Genomic DNA, 25,472 nt, shown 5'->3' on the forward strand with positions numbered 1-25,472 from the left:
AATATGGCCTGCACACCTTCAGTTGCCAGCTTCTGCTTGCATTCTTCAAGCAGAAGTTGCATACTTCAAACAATTACCTCCAGTTTGAAAAAGTAATTTGAAAAGGTGCCATTCGCTCTTTCAAATGAGGGTGATGCCCAAAGGCTTGCTTTGAGGATTGTGCAGCAAACGTCTGCAGAAATTGCTGCCTCTGATTCTGCTTCAGTCCTCTCCGCTCAGAAAATTCTCTTGCATTAGTCACCATGGAATATTCTAGAGAGAGCGTTGTTTCCCCACCTCTGTAACTTCCTTTCCTCTGCTTGTATTGTAGCTGTATTAAAGCATCCTCTTAGTCACTCTGCCATGCCTAAGTAACACCTGCTATGCCAGGCTCCTTCCCAATGCTTTCCGCTTTCTCCCACGTGTACATAGATAGGTCTTTTTCTTATTTTCAGCCAGGCACTCTCACCAAAAGGGCATTTCAGAGAAACCGGTGGTTGTGGGTCCATGAATCCGAGCCTCCTTTTCATTTCCAGCAGCTCAGCCCTGCCCTGCTGCGCCAGCATCGTTATTAGCTGAAGCCCTTTAATATTTAATTAACCTACAAGATCCATTTTCTGTAAAGACTCAGACTCAGAGGAGACCAGCATGGGTAGAAGGAAATTAAATATGCAACCTCTAATGAAATTCAGGTTAAAGACAAACATAAAAATAACTGCCCTGGAAAATGCTGATTTTAAAGTGTGGCATGAGTAACTAACTCCCTCATCCTGAAATCCATGCATTTATGTTGATGATAGGGAGGAATGACTAAAAACATGGGGGGGGGGAATGGGGGAAATCTTGTTGGACTCCACTTCCCATCAGGCCCCAGCCAGTATGGCTAATGGTCCAGAGAGATGGGAGCTGTAGTTCAGCAGTATCCGGAAGACACAACATTGGCTACCCCTGATTTAGCTCAATCTTAGTCCAGGAGCAAGATCCACCCATCCACCCACAGATTAAGTGGGACAATCTGGAGCACTGTGTACTGGCAGCAGAGATGAAGCACGCTGCAGAAAAGTTGCTTGTAAGACTAGCAGATTGAAATGATTCATCATCCCAACAAGTCAAGCTGCATCTGGCTGTTTCTTTAGCAGAAATGGCGATTGTGTTTTCCGAACAGGTTCCATAGCGGGTGGGGACTAGATAGTCAATGTGTCCTTATTCTTATTGCATCTTTCCCTCTTTGTCCATGCCCTGTTGTGTCCTTTCTCAAGAGACATCTTCGCGCTCAACAGCTGGAAGCCAGCCGTGTTGCTTACATTAAAAGATTATTTAGATCTGTTAATTACAGCTCTTTGAATGCTGCATGGTCGACTGTCACTAGGAGGGCTGGCTAATTATCAGGTGTGCCCTGCCACGTCCACAAGCTCTAGCTGGCCTCATGCCACCCTTTTCAGCCTCTGCCTTGCTGAGCAATCTTGGAAGGCAATCAGGACCTGAGGAGGAGTGCCAGGCTGGCTCTCAACATGACAGTAAAAAATAAGTAACTATGGCCGCACGACGACACTGACCTGGAAGTTAAGTCCTATTGAATTCTGGGGAATACTTCTGAGGAGACATGCTTAAGATTGCACTGCCCACTTCTTTTCTATATTTGTACCTATAGTTGCTGCTGAGCTTGGTTGATGTAAAGTTGTAGCTCTACACTCCCACTTGCTACTCAGTTTTGAAAAATGATCCTCAGCGCTTCATCTTGACTTTCTGGATTCCTTTATTTATTTATTTATTAACATATAAAACGCATACATTTACATTTACACAATACATATACACAACACACTACCTTATTTTCATACCATAAAACATACCTACATATATAGTACCTACCTATACTATACATATCAACATACCTACACACCTACCCCACATGGACACCCACCAAGTGACTTGACATCCAGCCGTTCTTGTTACGCTACTTTATTTTTCCAACTAGCTTAAATGCATTTCATTATTTCTTTGATCTCTTCTTCTATCATCTTAACTTTACTCTCCTTTCACTCTAATCATTTTCTGGATTCACTCAGTATCTGTCAAAAATTCTCATTTTCCACATAGATTTTGATGTATTCCTTAAAGATAGCCCACTCCTTAGTCACTTTTTGTACCATATCTCCTCTTATCCTCCCTGTTAATTCGACAATATGGAAGTATTCCATCATTTTAGATAGCCAGTCTGTTTTAGTTGGGACGCTGCTGTTTCCTTTTTTTTATAAGAAATTTATTGGTTTTATTCAAAACAAAGAACAACAAGACACATACAACAACACAAACACAACAGTCAAGACATAATAAAAAACAAATACAAACCACCAATAAAACACCAATAATTCTTTTTCTTGTTTAGAAAAAATAATAATAATCTTTGAATCTGTACTAGGTGACTTCCCCCGTTTCTCTCCTTTGGTTCCACTTCTAATTTACTTTAATAACTTCTCATCTTTAAAATTTAAATCATCCAAAAAAAAATATCTAAACAAAATTCTTAATATTAATTTTACTTCGAACTCTATTACTTCTTAACTAACATCATACATCTTATTTCACTTAAACTGCTGCTAATAAAAAGATTAACATATCTCTTCACTAGTTCAAAATCTTAAAATCTTAACACACCGACTTCAGGGTACCATAATAAACCATCCTAGTTATATTTTAAATATTTCACCCTATCCCTTTTCTGACCATTTCCTTCGCCATCTCGGGGTTTCCCCCCAGACATTTCTCCATCTTACACCAACACCATTGTCCAGAATGTCCTCTTTTCTTGTAAATCCACAGTTCCAGACGTAGTCCATAAAAGTCCTTACAGGGAGCATCAGGATACACAAATCATCACCTTCCAGCATCTCCATTTCAAAGTTCCATTCATCTTCTAATCGTAGATACACAAATCTTCTTCCCATCATTTCCGGGCTCTCACCCCAGAAATTGGATATAAGTTGCCTTCTAATCCTGGGTCTCTCACCCCAACAGGATTTTTCATCTTCTCGGAGTTGCATGGACATTGTTCTTTGCACTTCAAAGATTTCCTTAAGTTCCCTGCCAAGGTTTTCTTCCAGTTTAACAAAATTCTCAAGAGTCTTTCCTGTGGGATATAACTTTTCTTTGACATCCTGGTTCAATAGGTATAATTTCTGATTTAGCAATTCTAAGTTCAAAAGAATAATCCTTTGTTCGTGAGTCAGTCCAGAGTCTAAAGCCAGCTTAAAAACGAAACCCAACATGGTAGAAGTGGGCATAGGGTATCAAGTTTCAGTATTTTTCCATCTTAGTCATAAGTTTCCGCAGCCATTTTCCCTGGAGTCAGGGTGAAAGGATTGCACTCCAACAACTTCAAGAAGAAATATTTCCACCAACTTAACTCCCCTAAAAGGGGTTCAACCAGTCTCACTTGTCAAATTCGAAACTTTATATCCACTGCTGCAGCAGCAGTCACAGTCAGAAACAGTTATTTCTTCTTCAAACAAAGGGAGGAACGGGCTTCCTTTTTAACGTACCTCACGGAGCGCCAAATGTCCAAAAATTTAAATCCAATTATTGCAGTACTCACGGCCTGCGGGTTTCTTCTTTTTCCTTCTGAGTCAGGTAGAACGATCTCGCTCATTGCAGGCGGCGGCGGCCGCTTCACCGGCCCGGTTGGGGCATGCCTCCACAGCCCGGCGCCGTTGTCCTTTCACTCCCTCTCCCCCTTTACAGGGGGAATGGGAGAAGGGTTCAGCGCCATAGCGGGCTCGCTGGAGAGCCCATGCCGCGGGACGCTCGACCCGCGGTTTAGCGGAGCCCCGCTGTGTGGTAGCGGGGCTCCTACCCCCGGGCCGGAAGTCGAGGGGACGCTGCTGCTTTTCCAATTTTTGGCAATTAATAACCTTGCTGCCATAGTCGCATACATGAATATTGGTCTGACCGTTCTTTTTATTTCCTCTGACATGATACCTAGGAGAAAGGATTCTAGGTTTTTTTAAAAATGAGAATCTAAACATCTTTTTCAATTCGTTATAAATATTTCCCTGGAATCCCACTATCTCTTTGTACTCCCACCACATGTGTAGAAAGGTTCCTGCTCCGTTGTTGCATCTCCAACAGACATCACTACAGTTTTTATACATTTTTGCCAGTCTAACCGGGGTCAGGTACCATCTATATTGCATTTTCATTACATTCTCTCTTAAATTATAGCATGCCATAAATTTGATATCTCTTTTCCACAGCCGTTCCCATTGGCTCATCATAATATTTTCCCCTAAATCCTGGGCCCACTTTACCATCACTGTCTTCACTTGCTCCCCCTTTACCTCCCATTCTAGGAGCAAATCATATAATTTGGAAATATGTTTAATTTTAGATTGGATTAAGTACTCATCCAATCTTGAAATTTCTTTCTCAAATCCTTTTTGTTTATCTTTTGCCCATCTCTGATTAATTTGAAAATATTGCAGCCAATCGTTCAATTGACTTTCTGGATTCCAATAAACTCTACCTCCTGATAGGACTGGAAATGTCTCTGGTGGTCTAGGGTTGCCACCTGTCCCTAGAAAAACGTGATCGTCCTTCTTTTGGAGAAAAGTGTCTCCTGTCCTGTTTGGATTTCAAACAGGAAATCTTTTTTCATGTATTCAAGCTCTTCCTCCTCCAAACTTCGTGGGCAAAGGATGTGTGTCCAGTGGGAGGAGGAGAGCCGAGAGTGAGAATTAGCATGGGATGTGAGCAGAGGGTGGGTGGTACCAGGAGGAGGAGTTTGAGAGACAGAGAGGTTTTGCAGCCACTTGAACCCAGCTTTCTTCTCAGTGCTGTGCACCTTTTGGGAACTTTAAATCCCACCTCCCACTTTAGACTTGATCAGTTCAGACCTGGTTTTTGGCTTGCCACTGTCACGTGTGGTTTGGGCCTAGCAAATCTAGTGAACAGTGACACAATGCGCCTGTCTTGATGACCTATAAGGCAGATGCTATTAATAAAATGCAATTAGGAAAGGCCCCGGGACCGGATGGACTAACAGCAAAGTACTATAAGACTTTGAAGGACTGGTTGATTGAACCATTGAAAGAAGTTTGCAATGGCTTATTGGAAGGAGACAGGGCACCAGATTCATGGAAAGAAGCGTATATCACATTGATTTTGAAACCAGATTCGGATAAAACCTTAATGAAGAATTATCAACCTATATCACTTTTGAATGTGGATTACAAAATTTTTGCTAACGTCATGGCCACGAGATTGAAGAGAGTGCTGAAGGAGTATATACACAAGGATCAAGCGGGATTTTTACCCGGAAGACATATAAACAGCAATACAAGAAATATTGTGGGTATACTAGAAAGACTAGAAAAAAAGACAAATACGGAAGCTGCATTGATGTTTATAGATACAGAGAAGGCCTTTGACATATATCTTGGACTTTTATGAAAAAGAATTTGGAAAAGATGAAGGTTGGAGATAGATTTATGAATGGCATTAATGCCATTTATAAAGAGCAGAAAGCCAAAATTATTGTAAATAATGTGATATGCAAGGAAATTAGAATTGAAAAAGGAACAAGACAAGGGTGCCCCATCTCTCTGTTACTCTTCATTACGGTCCTGGAAGTCCTTTTGAACATGATTAGAACAGTGAAGCAAATAAAAGGAATTAGGGTGGGAGAGAAAGTATAAACTAAGAGCCTTTGCCAACGATTTAGTATTATCCTTACAGGATCCTGAAACCAGTGTGCCTAAAGCATTAGAGACAATTGATTCATTTGGACAAGTAGCAGGATTTAAGTTAAATAATACGCCTTCTTTGCAGATACAGAAATTACAAGAACAAACTGGATTAAGTTTTGTTAATAAGGTAAAATATCTAGGAGTGAACTTGACACCGAAGAATCTGAACTTGTTCAAGGATAATTATGAGAAATTATGGAATGAGATTAAAAGAGATTTGGAGATATGGACAAGACTAAAATTGTCTTTGATGGACAGGATAGCAGCCATAAAGATGAACGTTTTACCTAAGATGTTGTTCCTATTTCAAGTACTCCCGATTATAGATAAGCTGGATTGCTTTAGAAGATGGCAAAAGGACCTATCGAAATTCATCTGGCAGGGGAAGAAACCTAGAATTAAATACAAGATCTTAACGGATTCTAAAGAAAGAGGTGGACTCTCCCTGCCAGATTTAAGAATTTATTTTGAAGCAGCAGCATTTTGCTGGTTGAAAGACTGGATTAAGTTAGAAGATACAGATGTTTTGGACTTGGAAGGTCATGATAATGTTTTTGGTTGGCATGCTTATCTTTGGTATGACAAAGTTAAGGCCCACAAAGCGTTTAAGAATCACATTATCAGGAATTCCCTGTATCAGGTTTGGATGCGGAATAAGGATTTGTTGGAGAGGAAAACCCCTAGATGGTTGTCTCCAGTGGAAGCTAAAGCTTATAAAAGACCCAATATGTCTGCAAAGTGGCTGAAATATTCTGATATACTGGAACAAGAAGGTCAGAATTTTAAATTGAGAAGTTACGAGCAGTTGAAGGAAGGTGTGACCGACTGGTTGCAGTATTATCAGATAAATGAGGTCTTTAAAGTGGATAAAAAACAAGGTTTTCAAACGGAAAAATCTAAGTTGGAAACTGAACTAATTGAACCAAATACAAAAAATCTTTCCAGAATGTATAAACTATTGTTGGAGTGGCATACAAAAGATGAAATGGTTAAATCAGTGATGATTGATTGGGCTAAAGATGTGGGTCATAACATAATGATGGAGGACTGGGAAAGACTGTGGAGGGAAGGTATCAAGTTTACTGCATGTAATGTATTAAGAGAGAATATGATGAAAATGATGTATAGATGGTATTTAACACCAGTAAAATTAGCTAAGATGTATCATAATGTGAGTAATCAATGTTGGAAGTGTAAACAGGTTGAAGATACCTTCTATCACATGTGGTGGACATGCCCAAAGGTAAAGGACTTCTGGGAGAAAATTTACAATGAACTCAAGAAAGTGTTGAAAAACACTTTTTCTAAGAAACCAGGCCTTTTTGCTGGGCATGACCAATCATGAGATACCCAGTAAGGACAGAACCTTTTTTATGTATGCCACAACAGCTGCTAGGATTTTGATTGCTAAAAACTGGAAAACTGAAGAGTTACCAACAGTTGAAGAATGGCAGATAAAGATGATTGAGTATATGGAACTCGCAGAACTGACAGCGAAACTCTGTGACCAGAGGGAGGAGAAGGTGCAAGAAGAGTGGAAGAAATTTAAAGACTATTTAAAGAAACGCAAAAAAATAGAGATTTGAATGGAATCAGCTGAGAGAATAGGCGATAGTAATAAAATGTTAGGTTAAAATAGGATGTAAGTGGTAGAATTGTTAATTAAGGTGTTTTTTTTTGTTAAAATAAGATTATGACCAGGAGATATAGACAATGAGGTAGATAAGTTATAAAGAAGATTTTAAAGTAGTTACAAAGTTACTACAGTATATTCGAAATGAACGCAGAAGAGAGGGTGTGAGGAAGTCCACTAAAAATGATTTGAATAAGTTTAGAATATTTTGATGAAATTTTGTTTTTTATTTTTGTTTTGTTAGGTGTATTTTTGTATTGTATTTTTGTATTTGTATTGTTTTGTAGTTGTTGTGTAGTTGTATTTTGAATGTTCTTATTTTGAAAACTTAATAAATTTTTATAAAAAGACCTGTAAGGCATCTGCTCTGGGAGCTCCTGTAGTGACAGCTACCATCCTGCAGCAACTTCTACTGAGCCACGAGAGGCAAAACAAAACCTCCTTCCTTATCATTCTGGGATCTTACCTACCCATCTTGTAACCTGCTTTTGCTTTAATTTCATAGGAAGCGTTATGTAAATTTCATGAAGGTTTCCTAAACAAAGCAAGTGGTAATTAGCATGAGTGAGACGAGTTTTGCAAGAGAGGAACTACTAGGCTAGAAAGAGGGGGGGGGAGGGACACAAACCAGATCAATTATCTTTATCTGTATCAGCTGAAGTCCCTGAGGGAAGAGAAGCCCTGTCTTTGCCCGCACACAGCCCACTAAACTGGAAAAGCAGCTCCTGCAGCGCTAGAATTGCCAGCTTATTCTGGGTGTGCCAGGTCTCCCTTGTGGCAGGTAAATATCTTCTCCACACAGCATCATAGCATTAAAAAGAATAAAGCTTCATGCCAATCAACTATTAGAGGCACAAGAGCTCTGCCAGAAGAGTTGCCAGCTCCAACCAGCAGGCTGGGCAACTCAGCAGTTATAAAGACCAGGGATCCCAGCACTGCAACATATTTGGATGCTTCTTCTGTTTCTTCACCTGCTTCAACAATATCATCACCAACTTTAATGACATCAATCAAAGCATCAAGGACTCATTCATTCAACATACCCTAATGTTATGTATGCCACAATGTGCCAGAAATGCCCTTTGTTAGTTTAGAGTGCTGACAGGTTAAATGGGGATGTTGTGATATAAGTGAACAACACAAAATGAACACAAATCAATTTTACCCCTGCCTTTATTTCTCTCTCCCCCCCCTTCCTTTGTTGTCTACCTGGTGTCAATTTCAATATTGTAAGCCCCTAGGGAGCAGGGACCTGACCTTTCCTAATTTGAAAATGTTATATAGTTGGATGGTAGTATGGAGATATGCACATTACACAAACTAGATGCAAAAAGTGCATACATTCACTTTTACAGGTTGGTTGTTATACTCTATTTCAAAGGACAAAGAAGAGTCAGAGGCAGCAGAACTGGAGTCTGTAAACAGACTTGATAAGGGCATAACTAAAGTTTAGCAATGCAATCCTCCATCAAATTCTACATTGGCAGGGATCTTTGCATTACAGAGGTGATGTTTTCTGGTTATTTCTGTTATTGGTAGTTTTCAGCACATTACTGTTGCTTGCAAATATCTCAGCGCGTATCCATACATGCCCACAGTGCTTTTTTTCTGGGGGGTACGCTGACCCCTAAACATTTTGTGAATCTTAAGTTTGGCCTCATTGAGGGGCAGCATTTCAATATGAGTAGGAAAATGAGAGTAACCCTAAACATTTTTAAAGAAAAAAGCACTGCGTGCCCATCACTTTCACTAAGCTGAGAGACACAACACATCTTTTTGGCCCTTCAAAACTGGCAGGTTTTGAGTATGGATTACCCATGGGGCAGCAGCAGTTGCAGAAGGCCAGCTCTTAAAATGTCCGTAGCTACCCACCCACTCATCCTATTGCAATCAAAACAACAAATGCCCTTACCTTGAACACAGAACTTGAGCTCCTTGGCATCAGTAACCACTGAGGATTGTAACTTTTCAGGTACCTTCTTGCTCATCCGGTTATGCGTTGTTTCTTGGTCTCCCCCCAGAGATTGGAGCCGCCATACATGCTGGGAATGTTGAGGACTGCGATACCTTCCAGTGAAGTGCTACTCAGATCCAGAACTGTTCCATCACACTGGCAGGTAATGGAGGGAAACAAAGATAAAGGAAGCTATTGTGAGGCATAAAATGCCCTGCATTAATGCACTGCATTGTTATGTATTTATTTAAACACTTCTATCCCACTTTCCTGAAAATCCAAGGTGACTTCCAACTGCCAAGGAGCCAATAAAACGCCACCTTTATCAAACACATCACAGCATTAATGTACAACCAGAGTATCATTCTAAGGCTGTGGAAAGCTTTCTGAAACAGAAAGGCATTGAATTCCCCCTCCTGCCTAAAGCTGAGCGATGACTTAGAAGTGCACTCCAAAATCTCAAGGGCGCTAGGAAAACGACTCGGCATACTTTTTTTACAGCTGTTTTTGTGCATTTACTGAAAGGACCGATCCTGCATGGGGCCTCGCTGAACGATTAGAACAAGTGGAGAGGTGTATTTGTGCATATGTAGAGAGAGGCATTCTCTGAAGATAAAGGCCATGCGGGATTTCAAGGGAGAGAACCAGTAGCTTGAATTGGGCCCAGAAACAAACATGAACTAAGTAGCGTACAGTTGACATAAAACAGGCTGAATATGTTCTCACTTCCCCTTTCCTACATGGAGGCAAGTCCCAGGCAGCATTCTGAACCTGCAAAAGCCTTATGGGCAACATTACAAGGCCGCCCCATGCAAGATACCTACAGAAATTAATGTTGAAGATTATGCAAAGATAATGGCAGCAGGAGCCTGGGTGTTCTGATGCAAAATGCATGAAAGATACTCCTTGGTATGGCTTCTGCTGGTGAAGTGGCAAAGCCCGATGGCAAAATTATTCTGATAAGGTAACTAAAATGCTTTCAACAACAGATAAACTCACCTCACTTAAAGTTGTGACAGTTAGAGTGGCAAATCACCAAACACATTTGCTTCCAGATGCTCTCTCTCTCAACATAGCCTTAAAGGAGACTTCCAGGGACGAATGACCCTACAATACCCTACGGTTGAGCAAAATGTACTTCCACCACCTTTTATAAAAGGGGAGGGAGGCTTGAACAGTTTTTTTAATTGACTCAAGAAGCTCGCTAGAAATGCTAGTCATCATAGGAGCAACAGATCCAGACATCAACAGAAAGCTATGTTTGAAAAAGCTGGTCTAAATACAAGGTAGATAAACAGCAATAGGGTCTCTGCTTCAGTCCAGAAGGAACAATGATTGCCAACAGTTAAGCTTGGTTCTGTTGTTTTTCACGGGAATATTATGATTGAACCTTCTCTGTGCTGCTGGGTAAGCAAAGGTCTGGCAGGCCACAGAACGTGATACAGATGCCATATATTCACACAGCAGAGGAGCGAGCATCCAATGGGCAGAGAGAATGTTTCCCTCTTTAACCGTGCTCTGTCTCTGTGCCAGTGTGGTACAATGGCCTCTTTGAGACGGGGCAGCTGACAGGCTGTTGGCAGGGAGTCTGGAAGTAGACATTTGCAGCTGGGGAAAAAACCAACTTTATTTCCAGGAGTCTATACCGTAACTGATGCCAATTTCCAAAACAAAACTGTCATTTCACTGTGCTCATGACAGATGCCTGGAGCCAGAGGGAGGGCAAACTGTTGCATCCATGCCACCAGATTAACACTTTGCAGCCCTGAGAGTGGGAAATGAGGGCATTACATCTACTGTAGGTGCCTTTGCCATTTCACTGATGTACTGCTGTACATCAGTACAGAACCTGAAAAAGGCTGAAATAATTTGGCTGGGTAAGTAGAATCCCTGTATGTAATCAATAGCCTTTTTCTGTCTCAGAACACATGTTAGCACCCAAGCCTGTGTGGAGGTTATAACAACAGGCCTGGATGTGTAGTAACCTATTGTGATCATTTGGGTGAGTGATGGTTACTTCGCACATCATCAAAAGTGTTATTGTCTTTATTACTTCCCATGTCCCATGACTCACCCATGGGATGGAAAACAGGTTCTGGGGCTAAGGCCAAGCACCAGCTGGGCACTGCTCACTGCATATTGCCCCAAAAGCTTCTGGCAAGATTTGCTTTTTGTATATTCCACATCTGACTTCAGTTCTCAGCCATGAATCCCTTTTTGCATTGTGTTAAAACAAAATAGTCAAAGACAACCATTCAATTGAAAGACAAGCTTTGTATTCCCCCCCCCTAGGCCAGCTGGCTCACAGAGAAGCAACCCCAAAGAAGAATCAAAGGTACCAATTCTAAGGATGGGATGGAGCTGCAGGGCAGGGCATCTTCCATACCTCATTGCAGCTGGAAAGGGCAACTTCTCTGGCTTCGTATATTATTCCTCAATATCTACCCTTCTTGTGTCTGAAATGCCTCTTTAGGAACTATTTTATTGCCTCCTTGTCCTGAAAGTTAATTCCTCCCAAATGCTTAACTTAAAGTCTCCCCACTTACTAACATGGTTTCTAAAGAACTGGAACTCCTGCTTTTCTTAAGCATGATTTTGCAAGTTTAAGCAAATGTCAGAATTTAGGAAATTTTGAAACTGTCTGATATTTTTTTTTTAGCATTTTAGGAGGATGGACTTTGAAACAAAAGGTATCCACGTCTGCCCAGGTGTAAGTACTAAGTCTGTCATTTTAAGCAGTAACATGTGTTCTTGATTAAATTCAGAAACTCTGGTGATGGGCAATATTATTTGCCAATTCTTAAAACCGTTAGGAGGCCGCTGCAATATGTCAGAAAATTTTGACAACTGGGTACTGATGTAATGGGCCCACAGCCAGCAGGGCCCCCAGATTCTGAGCTTTCATTTGAAAATTAATTATCACACCATCCCGAAAGAAACTAGGAAGCAAAATGTGCAGATACCCTTCTAACATATTTCTGTGAGATAAGCCTGCCTGGCTGCTTCTACCCTTCACTTCTTTTACCCAAAAAGTCAGCGCTGTGATTGAAGAGCGAGTTGTTTTGATACCAGGTGATAGGAATCCCTGGTTCCTAAAGAGCTGCTGGTCTTTTGAATTGGTACAACTTCTGACCTGGGTTGCTGTCTCACTTGTTTTAGGGCTCAGATGAGGTCATATCTTTCTTATAATGATTCAAAATGATCATTAAGCTACATAAAACAGCATGGAAGTAAATGGCAATGTAACATAGCATACATATGCCAAATGTGAGGGTAACAGTATTTGGGCAAGGGGGGTTACTGCCCCACCAACCTCAGCCTGCCCTTAGCCAGCCTCCAACTTCTGTCCTTCTTACTTACAACCATGTCATGACCTGCCTGTTTCCTCCCCTTAGCTCTCACCCACATTTCCGCTTTCCTTGCCACTTTCCCCCTGGGAAAACCTGCTGTTTACAGCTGAATCAGAGCGAACGTCAACTGGGTTTTCTCAGAATTGATACTGGCTTCAATTTAGTGCTAAAAAGTGGGTTTCCTGGGTGAAAGTGGAAGGGCAAAGGCAAAACCTCTCGGTGTGAATGAGCCTTAAGTCTCAGTGTTGCCCTTTTTAGAACTCAGAAAGGAGAAGGACGGCGACAAAACTAGAATTAGTTGGCTCAGCCTTGAGATTGGCTCTGACTCTGCCTAATGTTGGGCTCCCTGCCTTCCACCCTACTATTCCCAATGGTCATCAACCACCACTGGAGGATAAGTCTGCTAGGATCCAGTACAGATGAGAAGGACCTAGGAGTTGTAGTCATTCACAAACGGAATACAATCTCAGCAGTCAATGCTTGGAAAAGAAAGGCAAATGCTATTTTCGGCTGCACTTATTTTATAGATGTACTGGGTGTGCAGGACGTAGGAGGTAATAGTAGCGTTCACTTAAAAACCAAACCAGTAAAGCACCCCTCCCTAAATTTTAAGTAATGTTGGACAATGGGGGAAAAGTTCCCTAGGGAAGCTGTGGAATCCTGCAGGTTTTTTTTTGTTGTTGTTTTGCACCCTGTTACTAAACGGATCAGAGATACAATCAGAGATACTAGAAGGGAAGGTCAGGAGAAGGGACCAAATGAGTGGGACCCAGACACTTGATGCGTTTGGGAGGGCTCAGGTCCAACTGTGCGTAGGTTTTTGTGCTTTATAAAAAGCATGCTTATTATAAAGCCCCTACCAAGGCTGAAAGCAAAAAAAGGGAGCTATAGAGTGAAAAATTGAGGGAGAAGGAAAAGGGCAACAACAACCCAGCAATGAGCAGTAGAGCATGTCCACATGGAGCTTTTGAGATGAACTGGATATGCTCACCCAGCGCAGTAAAGTAAAAGGGAAAGGACCCCCGGACTGTTAAGTCCACTTGAATTTTGACTATGGGGTGCGGTGCTCTCTTTGCTTTTAGGCCGAGGGAGCCGGCTTTTGTCCACAGACAGCTTTCCGGGTCATGTGGCCAGCATGACTAAACTGCTTCTGGCACAATGGAACACAGTGACGAGTGCCAGAGTGCACAGAAATGCCATTTACCTTCCTGCCACAGTGAAAATCCAGACACAAATTTTTTTTTTGGGGGGGGGGTCAAAATTGATGAGCTGCTTTTTTAGTTTTGCCCAAAGTTGCCATGTGTCCATATTTTCCCAGACATTTTACCGATTTCTGCCCGGACACAGCTTCCGACTACAATATTTCAGATATGTCTGGGAAATTCCAAGCGTATGGCAATCCTAGCCACAGCGGCACCTGTTTTTCTACTTGCACTGGCGTGCTTTCAAACTGCTAGGTTGGCAGGAGCTGGGACAGAGCAATGGGAGCTCACCCCGTTGCGGGGATTCGATCCGCTGACCTTCCGATTAGCAAGCCCAAGGGGCTCAGTGGTTTAGACCACAGCGCCACCCACGTCCTCACCTTTACCTCACCCAGTGCACCGCATTCCCAAAAGCTGCACATATACACAGAGTTAATCTAGGCTGTCACCTCCCCGCTCTGTGAACAATACTAGAATATTAGCAAGGCTAGAACATGCAGGGCTATGTACACAACGGTGGAGGGAAGGATGCAAAAAGAACCCTAGTGGATCCCAAAAGCTTATCTAGTCCAGCATCCTTCTTCCTACACTGGTGAACAAGGTGCCTCTGGGAAGTCCCAGAGGCAGGACATAAGTGCAGCTGTGCTATCCTCTGCTGTTTCCCAATGCTGTCTCTGATCATTATGACAAGCAGCCATGGATATGCCTTTTCCTCCATGAATTTGTCTACACCTGGGGACCTTCAGCATGTACTCCAGCAGCTGCTCCACCAGTGATCTACAGTCCTTCCTCTGAGGATCATGGGCAGGCCTTCAAAACAGGGTGTTGCTTCCCTGTTGCCTTTAAAAGCAGCCGCTGCTGCTCACCTAGTTCTGAGCACTGCTTTTGACAGGAGGGCCATCTTCTGTTGTGTTGGACAGGGGGGAGTCATTTGCAAAACACTCCATCGCCAGGGCAAGGTTTTGTGCCAGCTGACGTTTCTGCATTCTAGCTTTAATGAATAACTAATGAAAGGTTCATTTATCCACCGAAGGGGGAAAAGAGGAAGTTTACAGAAACACACACCTCCCCAAAGCCCCAAATACAAACTGTAAAAAAAGAAAAGAAAAAGAGAGAGTAAAATGACAGGGCTCTTAGCAACCCCTGGCAAGCTGTTCACACTCCTCTCTAATTAAAGGCTGTTTCCATCTAGCCCAAAGATCACTGTATGCAGACATGGGGTGTACACACAAACACACACACACACACTTCCAGCCAAGCTCTGAAGTACAGCTGTAAGGAGGAGGGGAAGAGGCTAAATTCTGCTCTCCTCCAACTGACTTCAGAGATGGCAAGAGCCCAAATGCTAGGACCAACAAATACACTTGAAGGAGGATCCCTCAGTGATGTGCATGCACTTTTAAAAATGCTGCTTAGTGTCTATGGCTGTTTTTCCTTTTCACAGAACTGCTGCCTTTGGTATCTGAGGAGTTGGTATCCCACTGCAAAGAAACTGTCCCCCGTGCACCCAAATTAGCAGTGGATGGCAATGTCACTAAAGGGTAGGCTGGACTGAACTTCTGGCTGTTTGCAGAAAAAGAAAGCTTCTGTTTACACATTGAACAATGAAGGGCAACAGGATATTTATTGTTAGTTGGATCTGAATGTGGTTTAATTCAAAGACTTGCTCATATCTGTAACTGTGAGCCCGAAGCAGGATTCCAGCTCCAATTAGCAATAAGATGATGACTGTTTTCAGGAAGGCTGTGGAAGTCATAAACCCCAGAGAGAAAAGGAAGTGGCCCTCCAGTAATGTCCCTCAGGCAAAGCTTTCCTGGAACTTTTCTCTTGACTCTCTCCTGGGCTGTGGATCCATATTTGGAAGAAAGAGGCAAGATGTACCCGCTTCTTAGCCTCCCCTCTTCATTGCATTCAGAAGCACAGTGGAAACTAAGAGAATGCACTGGGCTCTCTTTAATCTGGTCATTTCCTGACAACCTATTTCTTTGAGCATTCATCCTGATTTGCTCGCACAAAGTGTGCAGGAAGGTGTAAGACACCATCGACTTCTTACTGAACATTCATTCTGATTTTGCTTGTCGAGAGGTTATACGGCACGGAGTCAAGCAAGTGTTGGTTCCACTCTTTCCAGTGCATTTCCCCCACCACTTTCCCTATGCCATCATAAATGGGCTAAGGCCCTTTAAGGTGCTACACGATGGTTTGAAACTTCTGCCATAATATTTAGAAAAAATGCGTACAACAAACCTGTTCTTCAATTATTAGTATGGCTGGTTAATAAAATGTCAAAGTTTTAGCTGATTAACACATTGGATTTGTGTTTGGGCCAAACACTGTTTCTGAATGCAGCAACATGCTTTCCTTGTTTTGAGATGATGCACTTACAGATCATAGCAGACGTTACAATAGAAGAGGCATTCCTTTGTGTATGGGAGAATGCCTCTTTAAAATGGGACTTGACACCTACAGTTTTTTAGATGCATCTAACTATATATTCGTGGGACGTGGGTGGCGCTGTGGTCTAAACCACTGAGCCTAGGGCTTGCCAATCAGAATGTCGGCGGTTCGAATCCCCACAACAGGGTGAGCTCCTGCTGCTCGGTCCCTCTCCTGCCACACATAGCAGTTCAAAAGCTGTCAAGTGCAAGTAGATAAATAGGTAACGTTCCGGCGGGAAGGTAAACGGCGTTTTCCGTGCACTGCTCTGGTCACCAGAAGCGGCTTAGTATACTGGCCGCATGACCCCGGAAGCTGTCTGCGGACAAAAATGACGGCTTCCTCAGCCTATAGAGTGAGATGAGCATGCAACCCCAGAGTCATCTGCACCTGGACCTAACAGTCAGGGGTACCTTTACCTTTAACTATATATTAATAGTATGTTGGGAACACACCCCACCCTGCTAACCAGTTAAACAGTGGCACCATTTTAGCCATATTAACATTTAATCTATTGATCTAATCAGCCAGTGTGATTAAAGTGATTAACATTGCAGTCTTTATTATTCTTATAATCTGTCTGGCGTTGACTAATAGTACGGGGGCTTGTTGGAAATACAGGAACCAAATATCCCTTTGTAGTTGGATTTAAGCTTAGCCACTTGTATAAATCCTCTTGGGCGGCGCCATACCCCTTGTCTATTACACAGATTATCAGGAAACCAGCATGGGCGCAGAACAGGTGCTAAATAGTTAGGAGGGCATAGGTACCTTGACTCAACATCTCAAGTCTTTGGAAAACCTCTACTACTGTGGGCAAGTCTTAATTGCCTGCAAAGCATATGGTTGCCTAATGGATCCATATCTGCTTTGGGCATGAAAAGGACAATGGTTTTCTTTCCTGCTATTAGTGTTAATTTAGCTGAGAAATAGCTACAGTGCAAGTAGTAGTCACCACATAATGATGTTGTGAACAGCCACTTAGGATTTACTCACACTTACCTTTTCTCTGTTCTTTCCAGGCACAGTGCATGCTTTAAAACTGCAATGCCCAATCAACCTTTCCCCATGAAAATCTGCTCTTTAGAGCTCAATTGGAACAGATGTCAATCCGTGGAAACCCCAAATTGACATTTGCACCTATTAAGCACTAAAGCGTGGCTTTTTGCAGGAAAAGCTCCAGAGCAAAAGAAACCCCTTCAAAATGCTCAGGACACAGAGCTTTAAGTGTGGACTTGTGCCTGGAAAGTGTGGGGCAAAAGGTAAGTGTGGATAACCCTTAATGTTGGAGTGTCACAGACTTCTACCTTTTACAGTTCATTGCCACTTGACTTGACTTTTTACATTTCCCCCCTTTCCTCTGAATGCATAGCTATAACACTCATGGGCATCTGATGAACTGCAGTCTAGTCTGTGAATGGTGAGCCATATATATACCCGTCAGTTTTTTAGGGTCCTCAGACATGGTTACTCCTCTGGAAGCAGTGGATTTATGGCGACTCTGAAAGCTGATCCCTACATCATTGCTTCCATGTCAAAACTCCTGGTTCAAGGTGGTGGCAGCAGGAGCTCCCTGGTACTCTTCAACATTACACAGTCTCCTGGGCAACAAGAGGCACTGCAATCACCTGGACAACAGTCTCCAGTAGAAAGCGGCAATTTAAGGATCCAGGAAACTCACCTCAATCTCTACATAGTCTGGAGCTTCTTGCAGGTGGCGGCAAAGGTTTCCGTTGTGCCAAATTCAAAATACCAAAGTTTATTCTTCATTCCTGGACAGAGAGAACAAAGAGAGGGGGGGCATTACGGAAGGAGAGATCCCCTCCATTATCTCCTTTTCCAACATACTGTCCATCATCCAGCAGTCACTGAGCACCATATCTACTGCAAATGGTTTGCATGCAGAGAACTACCACACTGCCACTGGAAACAGCTAGAAAAGAACATCGTATTGCCTCCCAGAAAATTAGGGCCATTGTGTGATTGAATTCTCAGCTGGCACCATAATCTTTTGCGCAGGGTGGTCTGGTGAAATGCAGGAGATAGGAAGAGATCCAAGACTAAATCACAGGGGCATTTTTAAACCATTGCACAGAGAGAGTACCAAGGCTCCGCAGAAATAAAAACTTGGAGTGCTTATCCAGGCTTACTCCAAAATATCTGTGTTTGGACAATAATTTGCAAATCCTAGTTGAAAGACTGGGAACAGTAATGAGTCTCTCTGTACTGTAATCCACACAGAATAGGTGGCAGGTATCTGAAGAAGTGTGCATGCACACGAAAGCTCATACCAAGAACAAACTTAGGTATGGTCTCTAAGGTGCTACTGGAAGGATTTTTTATTTTGTTTTGCTGTAGAGAGGGACAGCCATGCTGCTGTTGGGTTCCTGTAAGCATAGAGGAGGTGATGAGGTGTCCACAATCCTCAAAGAATAAACAAAATAAATGCAAACAATGCATTTCTCTGTTTTCATGAAGGGTATGTGTGTGTGTGGGGGAGGAATTTCTAAAGGAGAGTAAACTTGGTGATGTGATAATTGCCACTTAAAAATGGGGGGGGGGCAGTGAGATGACCACATGTGACCTGGACTGGTGTTGTGGGAAGAATGTCAGCCTCCATAAGTATTTTGTGTGTGTTGTGGTGCAAATGGCCTTGGTGAAAGGGAAGGTATCGCTTATCATCCTCCACAGGCATTCTCGGACTGCCTTCTCCAGAGCAACGGCAACAGGAGTGCTACCAGAAAGAAGAGTCACATTTCCCAGATTATACAAATGTAGACCATCTCATGTTTTGGGGGGGCATTATTCCTGAAAACAGAAGCATTATGAAAGATCAAGGGATGCCATCCAGTACTGCATGCAGTAAAATGGTCAAAACTGCATGCGTATCATGCTAAAACACTGATCATCCCAAGGAAGATGGCAGCTCTCTGGGAAACTACCAAGGTTCACCCACTCAAAGGCTGGTTGGAGAAGCGGTGCCGGGTTGGAAACAATTAGGCTGAATTCCTGCCTTTGGCTGAGTGAGAATACCACAAAGACAGCTTTCCATGTGGCACCTTGCTATGTTTGCGAAAAACTTGAGCTTTATGCATATGACTTAAACACTGCAAATCTATCAGGAGCAACATAATGGGTCAGTCTTAGCAAGCTTCCTTTCATTGTGTGCACGCACAAGAGACTCAGGGGAAACAGCTCCTTAGTCCCTGGCTGTTGTATATGGTGGTGGAATACAGGCAATCTGAGGGTCCTGTGAGGGTCATGCAAAGCTTTGTCCTGGAACCCAATGCAAGTCTTGCACCACAAACCATGGACTGGTGGCATATTCCATCTCCTTTGTGGGGTAATTAAGACAGCAGGTGCAATAACAGCAGGCAGTACATACCTTCTAAGAGCTCAAGGTTAAGCTGATACTTAACATTATTACATTTATGGGCACATACATACTTACCTGTGCTCTGCGTTCTAGGCAAAGATCTGGTTCTCCAGGTCCGTGGTCCAAGCAGGGTGTGTGTATTTGTGTGTGTGTGTGTGTGTGTGTGTGTGTGTGTGTGTGTGTGACAGCTTTCCCCACATTTTACTGCTGAATCGGACCAAACAGCAATGGGTTTTCTACGGATTGCCATTTGCTCTGATTTAGCAGTAAAACACAAGTTTCCCTCAGAAAAGCTTTGGGACCACACACAAAACCATGCTCAGACATAGACCTGGAAACCACAGACCTTTGCTTAGAAAGTGAGGAGCAAAGATAAGTGTGGATGAACCCAAAAGTCATCAACAAGGCTTCATGTTGATATTTTATTTTATTTTAAGAAGTAAAGCAAAAAAGGGAAATTTTCAAATAAGAATCTCAATTGTTTGAAACTCATAAGCCAATTAAAATTCTGAAAATTTTGCCTAATTTCAGATTAGTGCAAAATGTTTGCAAGGAGGTCCCGGCAAGAGGGCTAAAGCCATGGAACAAATATGTACTTTGTACTCTCTACCATTCACTTCTTCATAATAAGACTTGGGCCAATTAGTTTGATGATTGGTGTGGCTCTCCACTGCGAAAGATCCAAAATTCAACTCAACCTGGAAAAAGAAAATTATCCTGCACTAGTCTTTTGATTAGCTAAGAGCCTTTGGGGACAGAGATGAGGCTTACCTGATTCCTTGTGCTAATAAAACTGTGTGGGAACCTCACTGAACCTCGCAGGGACAATTTGGTCCTGGAGAAAGGGATTGAAATCACTAATGCTAAATACAATAACAGCCAGAAGCAGAGTGCCTCTGTGTTCCTTGCTGGAAATCATGGTTCTCATGGACAGAATGGGGGAACAATCAATGCTGCCATGTTTAGAACAGCTAGCTGATTAAACATGAGTCAGCAGAACAAAGCTAATGAGAGAATAAGAGAAGTGAAGTGTCTTTGAGGAAGGGATAGAGAAGTGACTACAATTATTGTTTTTGTAACAACAACTGGCTACAGAATTAAGCAGGACTCCAAACCCTTGCTTCAGCAGCCCCAGCTCTTCTTGGAAGTTTCTAAGAGTTGCCTCAACACTGTAAAAAAGGCACCTGCTCAAGGATAGGGAACTTGCTGCCCTTCAGATGTCACTGAATCACAACTCCCATCATTCCTTATCATTGGCTATACTGGCTAGGATTGATGGGTCACTGCAGTCCAACAACATTGCAGGGTGGGCAGAAGTTCCCTGCCACTAGTTTAAGTGTAAAATATCCTTAGATAACTCAATGAATACACTCAGAATCAACCTGAACAGCTGTAATTTTTGGGACACAGAGCAAACATTTGTGTATACTTTATATGTTTAGCGAAATTAGTTCCTGCCCCAATAATAGGATAATGCATGGGAATGGGCCCCAGCGAACTGAATGGGGTGTGTACAGTGTCCTTTGTATTTGTTGCTGCTTTTATTTGATATATGTCCCCTTGGGCATTTAATTAAGAAGCAAGCTTTTTTTTAATAAAAAAAAAACCAAACTCCAAATCAACACAAATAAAATAATTACGTGAAAAGAAATTGGATCTTTACATTATTTTCAGTCACTACAGTGGTGGTTTGCTGCTTAGGAGGAATGTCTGAATGATTGTGGCAGTTATCCTCACAAACAGCTTGCAAGGCCTGAGAGATTTTAGAGGGTCTCTAGGTTGAACACTCAACCTAGGACCCTCCCTCCCTCCCTCCCGATTCTCCAAATAGAGACTACAGTGAAGGGCCATAGTCTCACTGGCAAATAAGAGCCGAACAGCAAAATGTAAGGAGGTGTGGGGTGGATGAGAAACCCGCCCACGTTCAGCCGAGAAAGAAAAGGCAGGGAGACAGGTTGATTTACTAAATGCAAACACACATGTCAGGCACTATTTATTTTCACCCTGCTACGCACCTCATCCTGACATTGTTAGAGTTGTCGTCAGAGGTTCAAAAATTGCACGGTTAATTTTTTGAAAAGGCAATTATGCATGTCTGCATAAAGTTTGCATAATTTTGAACTGCGGCTTGTTAAAAACAACTTTGCAGATTTTATACTTTTTCATCTCCATCTTTTCTTTTGCAGGGGCGGAAGTGCTCAGGAGAGACTAGGGGAAAAAGCCTAGAAGCAATATGTGGAAGGAGGGGTGTGGCCTGATGAAGCACTCAATAAAAGCTGTGCTGAGTGATGGCTTCCTAGTCCCCGATTCCTGGGAGCTGTGCCCAGTCTTTAGAGGAACCGACCAAAACGTTTTCAGGTATTTCTCCCACAATCAGGCGACATGTCGCAGAAATGTGCTCTGTTCACAGAACAGCTGACATTTTCAGGATCAAGTTTCAGGACATCCAGTGCTTGAGACTATATCCTGCATCTTGCAAGGCAGACAACCTTGCAGATTCTTAGAACCAGAGGCTTTAGTTTATCAGAGGCTTTAGTTTATCAACAGCTAAATGCAGGGGGGTTGCTAAGTACAGACCTATGACACAGATTTCCATTAAGTTGCATATGCTAATACATATATGACTCTGGGCAGTTAAGATCCTGGGTTCTGCACCAGCACTGCATTTTGCAGGGTTCTCAGCCACTTTTAAGTCTATTTAGGGGGGGGGGAGGAGGTTTAAAAAAAAGCGGAGGGAACGTAGCAGATGATCTGGGCTTCACTGCAAACGCCATGGCGTGAGTCCTTAACAATGCCCTTGGCTACATATGGAAGAGGGCTTATTGTAGAAAAGCAAAGTGTTTTCAGTATAAGAGTGTGTGATCAGCTTGGTACAAGTTTGCCTCTGACCCTTGACCACTGCTCTTCAGCTTATCGGCAAGATGTGGAGCAGGACAATGAATGTTATTTCCTGCTTACACTCCTGATAGCCCTTATCGCCAGCTGTCTTCACCCAAAGACAACAGACTTCAGCTGCAACCCGGTCTCTTGGGGAACCCAGGGGTTTTAACCGTTGTCAAAGCTAAGGTGGGCGCGGAGTAATCACACGTTCTGGTCCTTTGCTATTCCTAGACGGAAGCAGGGAGAATCCTAATGTTAAGGAGGGACTTTCAGATCTGAGATGAGAGTTGAAGAACCTGCGGCCTCCAGATGCTGAGTCCACAAGGGTCTCTCTCTAATTCTGTGAAGGCCAACCCATAAGCACATCCACACACCCCCCACCCCCACTCCAGATTAGGTTTTGAAAGCAATCACACTTTCCAAAGCTGGGGTGGTCACACAGCTTCCAGTTCGCATCAGTGCATATCCCGTAATTTCCCACTGAAATCCCATAACATTATTTTTTTTTAAACTGCAAACGTTCTGGTTTGTTGTTTCATTTCTGCTAAACTCTGAACAACAATGTGGTAATATTTGGGAAGCATCGCACAACAAACTAAAGTAGAACAATGCACTATAAAGACAGGGTTGCCATATGTCCAGACGTAGCTGGTATTCAGCCCTCCTTGCTTAAAAACGCATGGTTGTTTTTTGTTTTTTTTTTTTTAGATTTCGCAAAAAAAGCTAAACAACTTTTGTGTCCAGATTTACTTTTCGAAATATGGCAACCCTATAAAGAACACGTTGCAAAATACATACAGTACAAAATAAAACTCTAGTCTGGATGGGGCCCCCAAGGAATGTTGAGGAAGTTTATTTCCACACAGGAGGCTTCCAGTGTGTAGCCAGTGTGGTGTAGTGGTTAAGAGTGATATACTCGTAATCTGGGGAGCCGGGTTTGCGTCTCCGCTCCTCCACATGCAGCTGCTGGGTGACCTTGGGCTAGTCACACTTCTCTGAAGTCTCTCAGCCCCACTCACCTCACAGAGTGTTTGTTGTGGGGGAGGAAGGGAAAGGAGAATGTTAGCCGCTTTGAGACTCCTTTGGGTAGTGAAAAGCGGGATATCAAATCCAAACTCTTCTTCTTCTTCAGAAGGGGGCTTAATGTTGCAAATGAGCCATTCAGATATTCAGGTCATTTCTAACATGTTGTTGTTGTTGTTTTTAAACTGATTGGATTTCCACTCCGTATTAAACCGCTAGGGTGGAGGGTACTGGCTGGCATTTTTATGCCAATGACATCATGAGGACTTGGTCAAAACACTGCATGCATGAACAGCATCCCTCCCGCAATAAACATATGTCTTTTTATAATCAATGGTGGTCATTCTCCTTAAGACTGGGCTGTGGAGCTGGGCTCCATCTATGTCCAGTGCTTGGGACTGAAGAATTTAAAAAACAAAAAAACAAAACAAAACAGGAGGGGGAAGAGAATCAGAAGTTAGGAGTTAGCAGCAGACAATCTAGAGATCGAAACAGGGCCAGCCCTGCCATTAGGGAGAGTAAGGGAACCACCTCAGGTGGCTGATTTTGGATTCCATAAAAGGCAGAAAATTGTTATTTAGTTATTATATTTTTGCTGGGGTATGTTTATGTGTTAGGGTTCTCAGGCAACTTTTTGCCTCACATTACAGAATACCTTAAAGGGCCCTGGGTTTTATGCAGCTTGACTTTGGAGGAGAGGGATTTGCTGCTCTGCCTCAGGCAGCAAAATGATGTGGGCTGAAAAGGAGAGTCTCCTTCATCCCAGTATGCTTTGCATTGTCACTCTCACCCCAGCGCCTGAGGACTTCCTCTCTCTTTTTAATTGCATGTCTGATGGCACCTCTCTAGCCTAAGATGACTTCAGTGCAGTCCTAAGATCATGGTAACCTAATAGAGATTATTTACAGGAAGTGTGTTCATGTCCGAGCTTCATTCCCTGTACCAAAATTCTCCCTCAGTCCCCAGAAATCTTTCAAAGGTTTAAGGACTGCTGTAATGCTGTAAAGACAGAAACAGCAGCTGTTTCCACTCCCGGCCACCTGTAGGTGTAAAAACATCTCCAGAACTAAATAAGGCAGCTCTGAGGTTATGGGTGCATCTCACTAGGTGCCTTGCTAAATACTCTTCTTCGCATTGTGTGGTGCCCTGCTCCTTCCTAAAAAAGCGCATGTTCTTGCCTTTCAGATTTTTATTTAATTTTAAAAAATGTATATACCATTGGATCATAGTAAAACCTCTATGCAGTCCATAAAAGAGTTGTCTACTTGGAGCTTTCTTGGAGAGAGAATGCTTTGGATTTGAATTCATGTGAGAAAGTAAAGCCACAACCTGCATCCTTTCTGTCCAATGGAACAATTGTCAGAATGGTGTTTGCATAGCACAAACAGGCGTTTTGTGCTATTTTAGGCTGGAGAAAACATCCAGAAAACTATTGTCTGACTTGAAAAGGGGTTTATAAAGGCTTCGTACACAACCAGCCTTCCCTAACCCTGGCATCCTTCATATAGCTTAACTACAACTTCCATTAACCTTAACCATGTACACAGCCATTTCTATTCTTCCACTGCCACGTCTGGTGAGGATTTGCAGGTTTTTTTTATTACCAAAGGCAAAAATGGACGAGTCAACAAAATGTGTAGCAATTCCTCTTTCAAACTGTGTTGGCTCTGGAGGGACCACCCTCTCCCATTGGTCTGCTTTCAAACTTAAAGAATCCATTTAAGGCTTAGGCTAAATATTTTGTCAAGATTGGAGTAACTACAGTACATAGCTCTGCTCACAAGTTCATTTAGAAGCAGTGCACAAGATGGGTTCAGCAAGTGCCAGGGTATTCACACACATCTCACCACAAGCATTTGAAAGTCAAGCCAGACCTTCCTTTATGCATTTCTCTT

General features: G+C 42.6%; 1 protein-coding gene across 1 annotated transcript in view; it reads right to left on the minus strand.

Moving 5' to 3' along the window:
• The window catches only part of DGKG (diacylglycerol kinase gamma), a 177,095-nt gene that overhangs the window by 7,203 nt on the left and 144,420 nt on the right, over positions 1-25,472 (minus strand). Inside the window, 4 exon segments of the mRNA XM_033150090.1 lie at positions 9,269-9,352; positions 9,355-9,466; positions 17,980-17,999; positions 18,002-18,069. Coding sequence (XP_033005981.1) covers positions 9,269-9,352; positions 9,355-9,466; positions 17,980-17,999; positions 18,002-18,069 — 284 coding nt within the window.

The sequence above is a fragment of the Lacerta agilis genome, chromosome 5 (genome assembly GCF_009819535.1).
Source record: "Lacerta agilis isolate rLacAgi1 chromosome 5, rLacAgi1.pri, whole genome shotgun sequence".
Lineage (NCBI taxonomy): Eukaryota > Metazoa > Chordata > Lepidosauria > Squamata > Lacertidae > Lacerta > Lacerta agilis.